We start from the raw sequence: 16,126 nt of genomic DNA, 5'->3' as shown, positions 1-16,126 counted from the left end.
CTTTCTGTCAGTGGTACTTCCCAATATCCTTTCAACAAATCCATTTTAGTTACAAATTTATCATCTCCTATCTGGTCAATACAATCATCCACTCTTGGAATAGGCTATGAGTCAGCTTTGGTTACATTATTTACTTTTCTGTAATCAGTACAAAATCTATATGAAATACCATCAGGTTTAGTCACCAATACACACGGTGACCTCCATGGACTGTTACCTCTTTCAATCATTTCATTATCAAGCATATACTGTACTTCTTTTCTCATTATCTCTCTCATCTTAGGATCCACTATATGGGCGTTGTATTTTCAACCTCAACATCATGCTGTAATACCTCAATTCTTCTAGTATTACGAAGCTTCATATAGAACAGCTTGAGGACCCGACTGGTACCTGACCATCGACCCGTGTTTGGCTGCTCCACGACCACTGCTCCACCCCCGATACTCGATCTCCTGACTCGATGTTCCGGACCTCGAGTCAGGGATCAGGGATACATTGGATGGCCCATAGCTCTCTGAAGCTCCGTATCTGTGTTGTTCAGATCTCGAATGGAGTTGTAATGAAGCGGTGCACCAGGGAGGAGGGCAGAGCATTCCAGGACGGACGAGGGTGTGGAGCTGGTGGTCAGTGGTGGGCTGAGCCGGTTGTGGTTGATAGCCAATTGTGTTACTCTGGCTTAGAATGTGATGTAAGTTTGTAAAGTTTATGTATATTTCTATGTGGTAGGAATAGGGTGATTGTTAGAGTATTGTTTTATATTTATGTAACATTTGTATGATTGTGGCGATTGTTAATGTTTGATTATTGCGGGTTGTTGGTGTTTCTTGTCAATATATTGTGCATTCCAACATTGTGTTTGCTACTCCTCTCCTATAGTGATGTAGAATACCTGAGTAAGACTGAATAGTGCAGTAGCAATAGGCTGAACATGAGGTGAAGTGTAAGTAAACAAAACGTTTGAGTCTGTGAATTATTTAACAGTTTATTTTCACATCTCCCCAACTTCACATCTTCACTTTTATCTATCATCTTTTCATCATCAGACCTGACACATAGGCAATTCACCTTGTTATTCACATCATTTTCTGTAGAGTTTCTATCATAATTTGGTTTTATCATGTTTACATGACACAATTGGTGTGACTTGCGTCTCCCTGGATTATTTACAATATAGTTCAATTCTCCCACTCTTTTTTCAATCACCCATGGACCACAAAATCTGGCTTTCAATGGATTTCCTGTTTGTAGCAATAATACCAACACTTGGTCACCAGGTTTGAACTCTCTGCTCCTAGACTTCTTGTCATACCACCATTTCATATCTTCCTGACTCTCTTTCAAATTTTCTGCAGCAATCTCTCTCACCCTAAACAATCTGTTTTAGAAATCTGATACATACTTCAATAACCAATGAGAATCACTTTTCCCAATCCACTTCTTCTTCAGCATACTTAATGGGCCTCTCACTTCATGTCCATATACCAACTCAAATGGGCTAAAACCTGTAGACTCCTGTACAGCATCTCTAATGGCAAACAACTCTAAAGGCACACCGTCATCCCAATCTGCAGATAATTCCTCACAATAGATTCTTAAAGTATTTTTTAAAGTGGTGGAACCTCTCCACAACTCCTTGGCTTTGCGGGTGATAAGCACTTGCCAAATTTTATGTGATATGTAATCCCTTTAATATTTTTTTTAAACATTCCTAAAGTGAAATTACTTCCCTGGTCTGACTGTATAATTTCAGGCAGGTCTACCCAGGAGTAATATCTCACTAACCCTCTTACAATATTTTTAGAATGTGTACTACGTAATGGTACAGCTTCTGGAAATTTGGTAGACACACACATTATTGCCAACAGATAATTATTTCCCTTCCGTGTTTTAGGCAAAGGACCTACACAATCAATTACAATTCTGTTAAAAGGTTTACAGAATGCAGGAATTGGCTCCTGTGGTGTCGGTTGTATCATCTGGTTGGGCTTACCCACTTTCTGACATATCTCACAGTTTTACAGTACTCAGATACCTTTTTCTTTATATTAGGCCAATAAAAATGAGTTAGTAGCCTGTCAGTTGTCTTCCTGACTCCCAAATGTCCAGACAAACAAGAATCATGGGATAAAGCAAAAACATGTTCCCTATATTCCTTTGGAATAACAATCTGCTTCCTAACCTCCCAATGATCCGATGCTGGAACATCAGCAGGCCTCCACTTTCTCATTAACACACCACTTTGTACACAAAATCCCAATTGATACATAACTCTCACCACCATTTCTCTTAGCTTCACTCCAACATTCCCTCAAACTCTCGTCACTGTTATATGACCTTACTAATTCCTCCTTGTCCACAATAAAATCTGGTAGTACATCAATTTTTGCTTCTACAGTACACTCCGTATTATTTTCCAACTCTACTGTATTATCTGTTGTCATAACATCCTCTTTACCAAATATATCACCTATTCCCAAATCATCATCAAACTCTTCTCTTCTCTTTGACATTGTTTTTGTGATTTTCCTTGGACTACCCTATTGGATCACTATTTGGTAACCAATCATTGCACTGATCACTTGAATGTTTTAGTGTGTGTGTGTGTGTGTGTGTGTGTGTGTGTGTGTGTGTGTAATAATTAAAAATAGTAATAATAATAGTTAACGGTTTTTTTAAAAAGTTCTGCAACCCAAAGGCTGAAGATATACATTGGACAAAAATTTTAAATTACATACAAAGACGTGGGGTGGGTGGGCCGTTTAAGAAAAGCTTTCATTACTAAAAGAAGAAGGAACAATGATTGAACATAAAAATTATTATAGTTTACAGTTGATGGCCCGGGTATGGGTTAGTCATGGAGACACCAGGTGGTGTGGTGTTCACGTGGTGTAGTAACTCGCCCTCGGGCGTTGATATAAGAACATAAGAACATAAGAACATAAGAATGGAGGAAACTGCAGCGGGCCTATTGGCCCATACTGGGCAGTCCCGTTTACACCCAACCCCTATTGCTCATATAAGCATCCAACCTATGTTTGAAGCTATTCAGCGTATTCGAGTTAATGATGATATTTGGTAACTTGTTCCATTCATCCACTACTGTGTTTAGAAACCAGTGTTTACCTATTTCACGCCTAAATCTAAATTTGTCTAATTTAAAACCATTCTTATGAGTTCGCTCCTGGTTGGATAGGTTTAGTACCTTTTGTAATGTCCCCTTTGTTTAGCCCTGACTTCCACTTATACACCTCTATCAGGTCGCCCCTCGCTCTACGTCTCTCGAGGGAGTGCAAATTAAGATGCTTTAATCTGTCTCTATACTCAAGGTTCCTAATGCCCGGGATTAGTCTTGTCATTCTCCTCTGAATTCTTTCTAATGATTCTATATCCATCCTGTAATACGGTGACCAGAACTGAACTGCGTAATCCAGGTGTGGTCTCACAAGTGCAAGGTACAGTTTTAGGATGACCCCGCTAGTCTTGTAACTAACACTCCTTTGTATGAACCCAAGTACTTTATTAGCCTTGTTACGAGCAAAAACACATTGTTTACTTGTCTTAAGGTTCCTACTTATCATTACTCCTAAATCTCTCTCGCAGTCGGATTTCTCTATGGCATCTTTGTTCATCTGGTATCTGGTTTCCCTGTTTACATCTCCTATACTGAGTACTTTACATTTGTCCACGTTGAATTTCATCTGCCATTTTTCAGACCATTCGAAAAATTTGTTTAGATCTTCCTGTAGTTTTGCGGAGTCCTCTTCAGATTTAATAACACGTCCTATTTTAGTGTCATCAGCAAATTTACTTATGTTGCTGTCTATGCCGATATCTATGTCGTTTATGTATATAATAAATAATAATGGTCCAAGTGCTGAGCCTTGGGGAACTCCACTTGTGACGTTGCTCCAATGGGACTTAGTGCCGTTAATGCTCACTCGCTGTTTCCTGTCCTGTAATCACGCCCTAATCCATTTAAGGATGTTACCTTTGATGCCATGTGCTTCTACCTTTCTAATTAGTCTTTCGTGGGGGACTCTGTCGAAGGCTTTGCTAAAGTCGAGATATACCACATCATAATTGTGCCCCTCGTCCACCAATTCGAAAACTGATGAAAAGAATGTTAATAGATTAGTTAGACAAGAACGTCTACTTGTGAAGCCATGCTGGGAATCATTGATCAATCGGTGCTTCTCCAGGTGATTTCCTATAGAGTTTGAAATGATTGCTTCCAGTAATTTGCCTACTATTGATGTTAGACTGATTGGGCGGTAGTTAGAGGATAGTGATCGAGCCCCCTTCTTGAAAGTCGGTATTACATTCGCTATCCTCCAGGATTCTGGTACTACACCTGTTTTTAAGGACATGTTAAACAACTTTGCTAAGGGCATACTAAGTGTGTATATTATGTATGCTGGATTATGTATTATGTATGTATATTATGTATGTGCTCCATTTATATTTATTCAGCCTAGCTAGCAGCGTGTGGCAATGTTATTACATATCCCACACGCTTAATTATGTGCCTGGCGACGTATGGAAGCTGCTAATGTATCACTTGCCATACGTCGTCTATGGTAGTTGACCAGGACCTTAGCTAGGGAGCAGTGCTATCCACCTCTGTGTACATACTCTTATCCAGTAAACCGAACCTACAAAACTATACAGGTGTTTGTGTTCTCTCCTGTATATAGAACTTATTACCCAGAACACCTAACATGGCGCAGTGCGTAGTTTTACTGGATTATTACGAGTGATTAGTGCAAGTTTGTGGAAAGCCGGCTGATGGATCCCCGCCTTGGGTCAACCCCGCGTCATCCCTCGAAGAATTTCGCAACTTTGAGCAGTGTCAGTGACAGTGATTTTCTGTGAAGTGTTTAGTGCATTGTGTGTTTCGTGCCATTCATGTGTGACCTTGTTCGAACGGATTTCCAAGGTATACGGCATGTTCTGGGCATTTGTGGGGTGTAGAGCTCAGCGCACCCTCCTCTGACCGTTTACAGAGAGCGACTGAGCTACTCCTATCTCCACCCCCCTCCCTCACAGCGCCGCCTCCACCCCCCCTCACAGCTGGGGCGAGACGCTGCCTGCCTGGGACACACACACATACATGTACTAACACTTGCTGACCGCGCGGTTCTTATATATATTTTATATATATAACCTACTTATCTGTGTATTTAATTAAATTTTTTTTGTCTGAAATCTTGTTGATACGACGGGCTGACCGGTCAACACTGATTTAAGACACAGTACACAGATAAAGCAGTTATGTCTCATGCCTTACGTAGCCGTGGACCCAGCGCCCGGATGAGTCAAGCGGATGATAGTCCCCCAGAGATGGATGACCAGGCCGGCCCAGCTCCCACAACATCGCGCAGCCCTTCACCTCACCATTCAGCGTTATCTCCAGAGATAATTGCCTTAATGAAGTTTATGAGAGATGAGAGACGCGAGGATGAAGCTCACAGACGTTTGGCGGATGAGCACAGAAGGCAAGCAGAGGCAGAACGAGACCACCAACGGAGAATGGAAGACAGTGCACGGTTTGAAGCCTTGATATCTCGCCTCACTGTTAACCAAGCCCCTGGCTCTAACACTGCCTCGGTACTGAATGGTTCAGATACCTCATCCATGCTTCCTTCACGCCCCCCAGCCCCACCTAAAGCAGCAGCTCAAACGCCGCCCATCTTGGAGCCTGATGTAAATTTCCAGACTTTTCGCGAATGGCGGCGGCGGTGGGCTGATTATGCTACAATGGTGGATCTCCAGAGTTTGTCACAGCCTAAACAACTCATCCAGCTGCGTATGTGCCTGTCCTTGGAAGTTCAGCGTGTCTTAGAACATACGTTGCAGGTACCCCCAACCTCTTCGCTGTCTGTAGAGGAGGTACTGGACGTTCTACAACGGCACATCAAAGGACAGCAGAATGAAGCTCTGCGCAGGAGGGAATTGTTTAGCTGCAGACAGATGGAGGGTGAGTCTTTTGACGCTTTTTATGTACGTCTTAAGAGAGCCTCGGAAGAGGTAGATATATGTTCAGGCCACCACCAGCAGTGCGAGGAGACCCAGTTGAAGCAGGTGATCCTGATGGGTGTTAAGGACGAGGAACTTGTCCAACGCCTCACCTCCCTCGACTCTTCCTCTTCTCTTCAGGATGTGTTGACGATATGTCGCTCCTATGAGGCTGCCAGGTGTGCCACCTCTGCCATCCGAGCTCCCCCTACAGCTGTACGCGCTGTTTCCCGGTACAAGAAGGACAAGAAGTCTGCTCCTACGCCTTCGCCCACCACGTCCACGCCCGGTTCATTTTGCAACAACTGTGGTAAGCAGCACGGAACACAGGTATGTCCAGCTGCTCAGTCTACCTGCAACAGTTGTGACCGTATGGGCCACTGGTCGCTCACAGTGCGGTGCCCAGCTAAGTACGTACAGTGCAATGTGTGCGGTCGTCTGGGCCACTATGACAAGTGTTGCCCTACCCACGAACCCAAGGGACAGCGTCGGCGGAAGCTTCGGCGCCCTTCTACCAGTGAGGGCCGCCCACAGTCGCCAAATCAGAGGCACGACGACCCGGGACAAAGCCCGACCCATTTTAGGAGGGTGTACTCCTCGCATCCCAGGACCAAAGCCCCCCAGTACATCAGCGTCATCGTGACCTACGGCGGTGTGTCATCCCGTCTTCAGATGTTGCCGACACCGGCGCTGATGCTACAGTCATCGGTCCCCAGCATTTGCGATGCTTGGGGCTCTCTCCAAGCGATCTAGGACCGCCTCCCGAGGACCTCCGCTTTATGGCAGATGGTTCACAGATGGCCCCAGCCCTGGGTTCACTTTATGCACATGTCACCTTTGGCAACAGGTCGTGTCAGGCCTGGATTGACGTGCATAATGGTGTCCCGACTCCCTTGCTGTCCTACAGACATTGTCAAGAGTTGGCCATCATCTCCCAGGACTTCCCAACACCGATTCTCGAGGTAAATTACGCCAACAGGGTGCATGAAGGGAGCAGCAACTACCCTGCTGCCGCTCTACCCCTACCTCTGGCCAGTGACACCCCTCCTTCGGTAGTTGTCCCTGCTGCATCACGTCCCCACGCCTTGGCTCGCCTTCACGACAGTCACCGTGGAGCTGAGGCCACCAAACGACGTGCACGACAGACTGTGTTCCGGCCTGGCATCGACCCCGACATGTCCAATGCTGTCCAGGTGTGTAAGCCCCGCCACGTATTACAACCCAGCCAGCAGCAGGTACCCTTCATGAGTGACGACAACCCCACCCGCCCCTTTGAGTCTGTGTCGGCCGACTTTTTCTGTGTGTTAGGAAAGTCCTTCCTGGTTATCGTCGACCGTCTCTCTGGTTGGCCGGTTGTCATCAAGGGCGGTAATGACACGACGTCTGCCGCCACCATCAGCAAGTTCCGCCACTACTTCCGTGACGTGGGCGTTCCTGTACGCCTGCGAACCGACGGAGGGCCTCAGTTCACAAGCCGGGACTTTGCTGTGTTCCTTGACCGATGGGGAGTCCGGCATGTGCTGTCATCGCCCCATTACCCACAGTCCAACGGCCACGCTGAGGCTGCTGTCAAATCCCTGAAGCACCTCATCCTTAAGGCGGACCCTTCTGGGAACATTGACTGCGAGGCCTTCGACCGGGGTCTTCTTGAACTCCGCAACACACCCAACTACACCGGACGCTCCCCTGCCCAGGTTTTGTATGGACGCCCCCTTCGTTCTTGTGTTGTCCCTGCTCACCCTCAATCCTTCTCTGTGAGTGGTAGGCTAAGACAGGAGGATTGTGATCGCCGAGCCGCCGAACGTTCAGGACGTCGTCGCCCGCTACAACGACTACACGCCCCGTTCTCCCCCCCCAGGTTGAGGTCGGCACCCAAGTCTGTGTTCAGGACCCGACTCTCCCTACGTTGGGACAAAGTAGGCGTAGTCATGGGTCTCGGCAGGTCACGGGACTACCAGGTGCGGTTACCCAGTGGTCGTGTGTGGTGGAGGAACCGCCGTTTTCTCCGCCCCGTAACACTGCCTTCTGCTGGCCCCGCCACCAGTGTTGAGTCCCATACCCTTCCCAGTGATGAAGTCCCTCGACGCTCAGAACGGATCCAGAAGAAAAGGTCCGCTCAAGACTTTGCTATGAGCGTATAGGGGGAGGGAGGTGTATGTATATTATGTATGCTGGATTATGTATTATGTATGTATATTATGTATGTGCTCCATTTATATTTATTCAGCCTAGCTAGCAGCGTGTGGCAATGTTATTACCATATCCCACATGCTTAATTAATGTGCCTGGCGACGTATGGAAGCTGCTAATGTATCACTTGCCATACGTCGTCTGGTAGTTGACCAGGACCTTAGCTAGGAGCAGTGCTATCCACCTCTGTACATACTCTTATCCAGTAAACCGAACCTACAAAACTATACAGGTGTTTGTGTTCTTCCTGTATATAGAACTTATTACCCAGAACATCTAACACTAAAGCTCTTCCTTACATTCCTTTAATACTCTGGCAAATATCTCATCGGGACCATGTGACTTATTAGGCTTTAGTTTGTCTATTTGCTTACTAACATCGTTACTAGTCACTACTATCTCGCTTAATTTGTTTTCTTCACTATCTCCGAATAGAGTCGGTGCCTCGGGTATCATGTTTAAATTTTCAGTGGTTAAAACTGTTCAAAAATTTTTATTCAAATTATTGCTCATTTCTCCGTCGTTATCAGTGAGCTCGCCGGTATCTGACCGTATTGGTCCAATCTTTTCTCGTGTTTTAGTTTGATACATTTGGTAGAATACTTTGGGGTTTGTCTTTGCCTCCCTTGCTATCCTTACCTCATTATTCCTCTTGGGTTCCCTTATCTCGGTTTTAACCCTACTCGCCAATATCTTATAATAATCCTGGAGGTAAATTTCGCCACGCTTTATCCTTCTACCTATAGCCTTCCTTTGGCCAATGATGTTCTTTAAATAATTATTTATCCATTTAGGGTCATTGTTGTCTGATCTGAGTTTTTGTATGGTATATTCTGCCTTTGTGCATTAAGTAACTCATTATTCAAATTGTCGTGGAACTCTGCAATCTCAGATCTCGTTATCAGGTCTGAGTCATCTGTCAGGTTCACTGCCAAGCGCGACAACCCCTCTCTCAGCTGCCTCTTTAAACTGTCAAAGTTTGCCCTTCTGAAATCTGGTACTTCAGTGGAATTTTCCTTACGTCTGTCCTGAAAATCTAACTGGAATCTAATTTCTTTGTGATCTCTGTTTGCAAGTTCGTTCCCTACCTCGACATTGCTAATGAAGGACCTCACGTGGTCATGGGGACACCGGGTGGTGTAGTGTTCACGTGGTGCAGCAACTCGTCCTCGGGTGTTGATATGAAGGACCTCACGTGGTCATGGGGACACAGGGTGGTATGGGGTGGTGTCACAGTACCTCACCCTGCTGGGTGGTGGTGTGTTATATCGTAGTCAGGTGTGAAGCCGGCTCTCTATTGTTCCCAGGGTGGATGGATTAGCACCTCCTGGTCAGAAGATGGTGGTCAGTTCCCAGGGGTGCTTATCTCACTGGTGGGTCATGGCTCTCACTGGTACTGTCTAGTGCTGAATTCACTGGCATAAACACTGTTCATCACTATTCAACACTGGTCCCACTTGTTTCCGAAACGAAATTGTCACTTTTGATTATGTAGATATCCCGGTGGTGAGGATGGGTCGAGGAGAGGGACTTTAGGAATGGGCCGAACATTGGCCAAGGGGGGCTGCTGCTCAGCAGGAGCAGCGCCTCAATAGGTCTCGACCCGACGGTGGTCAAGGATGTAGTGTGTGCACGTGTGTGTGTGTGTGTGTGTGTGTGTGTGTGTGTGGGTGTGTGTGTGTGTGTGTATGTGTGTGTTAAAAATTACCAGTTTATTGAGAGAAAATATCAGCCACGGGCTGAAAATGCACAATGAGCAAAATGATAAAAGTTTTCAATACAAAAATAGGAGGAAACATGTAGTAAACATATATGTTAACTAGGGCCTGATAGCTTTCACTGTTGTTGGAAAGAGACTGGACTTAGTCCTCATACAACTGTGTACAGCAAGACGATCACGGGATTTCTTAGGGAGAGAGAAAGTATTTAATCTCCACTTTTTTTTTATTGTCATTAGCCCTGAAAAATTTACTTGTCGATGGACGTGTTTTATCCCTAATCAATTAAATATTGATTAAATCCTTTCAGTGAGTCATTTAAGAGCTGATATTTACTACAAATTTAAGATTTTTCATATCTAGCACTGACCAGGCCAGGAAATACGTTAAATTGTTGAAAATATTACTCTCCTTCACCAGATTCATCCAGCGGCCAACCTTGGTGGTGACGATGCAGGAGACAGTACTCACTAGAGCCGTGATGAAGTCAGATCCTGAGACTCCCGGGGACCAGCGACTCTCGTTCACAGGGCTCATACCCAACCTCCTGCAGACAGTCGCAAGGAGCACCAACTTCTCGTATGCATTTTCATTTTAACTTGTAAACTTTTGTACCGTATATCAGTTCGAAAGCGCAATAAATGCTTGCATATGAAACTCTTAATATACTTGACAAACTCCAGATCTTTATAATAAGATACATGTTTTGTTTTTTTCCATTCTTGGAAGTCATTTCCCACAACGGAACATGGTAGCAAGAATCCACAGCAACACTGACTTTCTATTCACCTGCTGTCATTCACTAGGTGATTTACCAGACATATTCTGCATAGTGTTCCACTTCGCATTCTACATGTCCATCCCATTTACTCATTTTGATTCATACTCTCCAAGTTTTGCACGTCATTAGCATGACTCTTCACAAAAGCATCTCATCGGTAAGCTTTCCAGTAAGACTATTTCTCCCTAACTGCCACTATATCTGTCATAGTGAGTCTATCAATGGGCTTCTCTGAGTCTTTCCATAACCTTTATTATGAGCACTATGTTCACCAGGTACAGATTCTCGCGTCCCCCAGACCGTACCTGGGGCACAAGACAACCGGATGGTTCCTGGTCTGGCATGGTGGGTGTGGTATCCAGAGGGGTGAGTATGATCAACCTATGGTTATTCTGATGTCAAATGTGGTTATAAATAAATAAATATATATATATATATATATATATATATATATATATATATATATATATATATATATATATATATATATATATATATATATATATATATATATATATATATACTGTACTGTACTGTACTGTACTGTACTCTACTGTACTCTACTCTACTCTACTATATTTTACTCTACTCTACTCTACTATATTCTACTCTACTCTACTCTACTCTACTATATTCTACTCTACTCTACTCTACTCTATTCTACTCTACTCTACTCTACTCTACTTTATTCTACTCTACTCTACTCTACTCTACTCCAGAAAACAGACAAAAGTTTTAAACATTACAGGTAACATACAATAAAAACGAAACATTATACTAAAATTTGCCTTCCGAAATTTGTTAAAGATCATTATAATTTAAAACCGATAAAAATGACGAGAAACCTACAGTGCAAAACTAAAATCAGAAGAAAAATCCTAAAATATACAGGAGGTATTACCTTAATTTAGATGAGCTTTAGTGAGAAAAACAAAACAATTTACAGGATGTCATTACACAAATGGAATATTTCTAGTTGTCCACGGCAACAAATATAATAGTACTGTGCAGTGATATTTCAAAAATAAGCATTGAAGTTATGACAGTTGAGAGTAAAAATATTGATAGGTTCTACGGAAAAGATAATTAACCATAAACAAACGTGAATAAGCAACATTCATGTGAATGATCATATTTATTGTAATTTTGCTTAATCCAACATTATAAGTTTTGTGTAGTAAGACAAACTGTTTATAAATGAAAAAAAATAGCTGCATTATTTCTTTTACATCAGGAAACAACACTTGTCATGACGAGTTCATTTCTATAAGGATTCACTGCAAGTGTTCATCGTTCACAGGAGGCAGACATTAGTCCTGGCCCTTTCGCCATAAGTGCCAGCCGGGCTGAGGTGGTGGACTTCACCTGGCCAGTAAGTGTATCTTATTCAAGAATCATGGCACCTCGAGGGCGACCAGAGGTAGACCCGTGGGGCTTTCTGCTGCCTCTAACGCCGCTGGTGTGGACGGCTACCATGACGGCGCTGCTGGTGCTGTCTACGACGATATTCCTTCTGGTTACATGCCTGGCTCAAAATAACGTTAACAGAACTATTTGGACGGTGGATGTCTACGGCCTGATTCGAGTTTTGCTGCAACAAAGTAAGTTTTCTATTTTTACAACACTAAAGTCTATTTCCATCAGACAAAAGAATTTACAGTAATTTCGGTCATCCTCATTTTACATCTTTCTTTAGTTTTCAACTCTGGAAATCAATTATTATTTTTGTCAACACAACAAAAAATTTACTCGTATTTTTTTCATGATGTAAAATCTCCTGGGAGTATAACCAAAACCTCCTCCTTTATACACTGTAATCTCTGTACCTCACTTGCTAGTATTCTTCCATGACATTCTTATAATTCTATATATTTGAAGAGATGAATACGTTTTTTTGTTAATCACTCACTTTTTATTTATCAATTTATTTACTTATTTATTTATTTAATTAATTTATTTATTTATTCAATTGTTTTTTAGATATCTCGGAACTCTCCGACTGGTGGTGGTGGGAGCGGCTGGTGTTGGCGGTGTGGATGTTGATGACACTGGTGTTAACACGGAGCTACGCCGGCAACCTCATGTCCCTCCTGGCCGTGAGACACATCTCAGAGCCTTACAAAACGCTCCGAGAGGTGCTGGATGACCCGTCTGTGACCATGATATGGCAAGATAATTCAGCAAGCGTGCAGTATTTTCGTGTAGGTATTATATTTTTCGTGATTTGAACTTAAGATGTGACAAAAATGTCTGGGAGAACAAAGATATTATACGTATGTTGTATATCTTTCAGTAAGACCTACAGTATTTGATGTATTCACTGAAGGTTCACTGTTGATCCCGTTATCTAATTTATAAGCTATTGACATCTAAATAGTCCTTTGTTTATTGAAGAATACATCTTATTTTATTTACCAAATGCTCAAAGTTGTCACCTCTATCAGTTTATCAACCAATGGAAGCTAAAAATTATATTGTTCAGCCTGTTACCTCTTGGAAGCTCCACTAGAAGCTTGGGATTAGCATCTCCGGCAGGTTTATCATCCATTCTAAATGAAGCTACATACTCATATAGTAGGAACATGTCATCTATCAAAAATGTAGACACCCTCTTCAGTCTCTCGTCACCTGGAAGCTTACTATTACCACCATCTTCCAGACCACAGACCACGGCATCTTTAGGGAGGTGGGGGAGGCAGAGACCGCAGGGCGCATCAGGTTCCTGTCCCTGAAGGAATACGGCTCAGTTGTGGCTCCGTTGCTGAGGCGGGGCGACCACGTTCTTATAGAGGAAGAGACTGTTATAAAAATGTTGATGGCTCAAGACTTTACTTACACAGGTTCATTTGGTTTTGATATTTAACATTTATGTTTACATTAAATTTTCTTATGTTTAAGGTTTAGTGTTTTTCTATTGTTTAGATTTTATTTACTCATTTCACGTTTTTGTTTTTTTTCAGTGTTTAATGTTCGCATATTTTTGGGGCAAAAAGTCCTATTATTGCTTTACAATTCGAGTTCATTTAGTGTCATAATTTAACGAGTTTTCAAGCCTACTGATCAAACGGTTTTCTTTTTTATTGTTTTCATCTTCATAAAAATAGTAATTATAAGAAGAATAACTTTACTTCAGAGTTAGCCCCATGCATATAAATCACTAGAGGACTCTGTCACTGGAAAGGAACAGATACTATTGACAGTAATAAGGATAACATTTAGCATGTCTTCATTCACAGTTGTTCTTTGTAAGACTCACAGGAAGACCGGGGTGCCTGGGATTATTAGAATCTCTCTCTCTCTCTCTCTCAACACACGGACTTCAAGTCGTACAAGAACCTTCATGTCTCCATCAGGCCGCTGTGACTTCCACACCTCCAGAGAACAGTACCTGACCATAATGCTGAGTATGATAACGCAGAAGAACAGCCCTCTCATACCTGCCCTGCATAATAGGTGCTGACTGACTGACTATACTGTGTGTGTGTGCTGTAACTGTGTGTGTGGGGGGAGGATGAGTAGATGATACATTGTGTATGAGTGTGTGAGCATATGGGTATGCCATGATGAGTGGTGGTATGCATGACCGTGTGTGGGTGTGTGTGTGTGCTGTAACTGTGTGTGTGGGGGGAGGATGAGTAGATGATACATTGTGTATGAGTGTGTGAACATATGGGTATGCCATGATGAGTGGTGGTATGCATGACCGTGTGTGGGTGTGTCTAGCCAGGTGAATATGGTTAAACATGGTTAGGTTTCTGGGTAAATGGATAAGTGTGTGTTTGTAGGGTGATGACCAGCAGATGGTTGTGTGTTCGTTTGTTTGTGTGTGCGGGTAAGTGATTCTGACAGTTGGGTGTTTGTTGGTAGATATATGAATGTTTGGATAAGTGTGGGTGTTTTTGTACGTGTATTCAATTAAGCATGAGCACGTGTGGATATGTGCATTGCAGTTTAGACTTAAATGTTGATGTGATAAACCTACGTTGTAATATTCTCGATTGTTTAGCAATAGCCCAACCGACGGTACAATCGGTAGACAGCGCACCAAATTTACTGCCACATGTAGTGGTATTCTCTACTAAATTAATAAGAAAATATTCATTATGCATTCACATTTTGCAGAATAATGCGAGTAATGGAGGCTGGGTTGTTTGATCAGTGGCTGAAGGAGATCATCCCTAACTCCACATCTTGTCTCCACCCACCGACCAAGATCACTGTTAACACGTCTCTCTCCATAGTTAGCATCTGGGTATGACTGCCATTATATTGATGTAAATATACAGCACGTCGTTGCAACATTTCCTGTCAGACCAATTATGTAAATATAAACGAGCAAATATAAACCAACCACCACTGACTTCATATTGCAGTACTTTGTCAGAATGATTCTTTCCATCGTTAGTTATTATACCATCGTTTCAAAGTATGGTACTCCTAGCTACCTGCATGCAATTTTTATTCCAGGATATTTAATTTGATGATTTACAGAGGTTGTTGGGAAGTTTGGCCGACTTTCTCTGGTATCCTCAGGTAATAAAAGTGTTATTCTTTATTCCAGGGAATGTTTATGGCCCTGAGTACAGGACACGTTCTTGGGTCGCTGGTGTTTGGCTTCGAGTTCCTCTCCGACCGTCTAAGCCTTGTCTCATGAAGCTTCCCACTACAGGTTGCCTGGCTTGTAATAAAACACCGGTATTATGACAGTCACACTACACCCATAGTATAATAATGTATTACATGAGTGTGAACTGCATTTACTCTTCCCGCCAGAAAGAGAAATAGGAGAAATATAAGACTGTAATAGGAAAATAATTAGACCTCATTCGGTAAATTAAGAACAATATCGTACATTACTTCAAGTAAACAAAGGGATGATGTACTGAGATGTGTTTATGATGCAGGACGTCTAGCAGGTGGGGGAGGGCCCGTTATTATGGTCTCTATATTCATTGTTTATAATAAGAATGTTTCACAACAACACGACTTAAAATTTACAGTCAAACTTTGTTCACAATAAAATCACCAAAGAGGCTCAGTGAGAAGCTGCTGACATCTCGGTAAGTTCAACTTTGCTTCCAGTCTTCATAGTTTGTATTATTATTTTTGTTATTATTATTATTATTATTTTTGTTATTATTATTATTATTATTATTATTATTATTATTATTATTGTTATTATTATTATTATTATTATTATTATTATTGTTATTATTGTTATTATTATTATTATTATTATGATTATTATGATTTTTATTATTATTATTATTATTATTATTATTATTATTATTATTATTATTATTATGATTATGATTATTATTATTATTATTATTATTATTATTATTATTATTATTATTATTATTATTATTATTATTATTATTATTATTATTATTATTATTATTATTATTATTATTATTAT

The 16,126-nt window shown here is 42.1% G+C and overlaps 1 protein-coding gene across 1 annotated transcript in view; it reads left to right on the top strand.

The window, feature by feature from the left end:
* LOC121877342 (probable glutamate receptor) overlaps positions 1 to 15,747 on the top strand; it is a 34,167-nt gene extending 18,420 nt beyond the window's left edge. The window contains exons 7-14 of the mRNA XM_042383053.1: positions 10,347 to 10,505; positions 10,983 to 11,073; positions 12,008 to 12,308; positions 12,688 to 12,908; positions 13,367 to 13,547; positions 14,061 to 14,160; positions 14,830 to 14,959; positions 15,269 to 15,747. Of these exons, the coding sequence (XP_042238987.1) occupies positions 10,347 to 10,505; positions 10,983 to 11,073; positions 12,008 to 12,308; positions 12,688 to 12,908; positions 13,367 to 13,547; positions 14,061 to 14,160; positions 14,830 to 14,959; positions 15,269 to 15,361 (1,276 nt within the window). The 3' untranslated portion in view covers positions 15,362 to 15,747. The remainder of the gene's footprint in view (positions 1 to 10,346; positions 10,506 to 10,982; positions 11,074 to 12,007; positions 12,309 to 12,687; positions 12,909 to 13,366; positions 13,548 to 14,060; positions 14,161 to 14,829; positions 14,960 to 15,268) is intronic.
* Positions 15,748 to 16,126: the final 379 nt, after the last annotated feature.

This window comes from Homarus americanus, unplaced genomic scaffold, assembly GCF_018991925.1.
Source record: "Homarus americanus isolate GMGI-L3 unplaced genomic scaffold, GMGI_Hamer_2.0 scaffold367, whole genome shotgun sequence".
NCBI classification, from domain to species: Eukaryota; Metazoa; Arthropoda; class Malacostraca; order Decapoda; family Nephropidae; genus Homarus; species Homarus americanus.
Note: the sequence above shows the minus strand (reverse complement) of the source record. Positions and strands in the feature narration are given on the sequence as shown.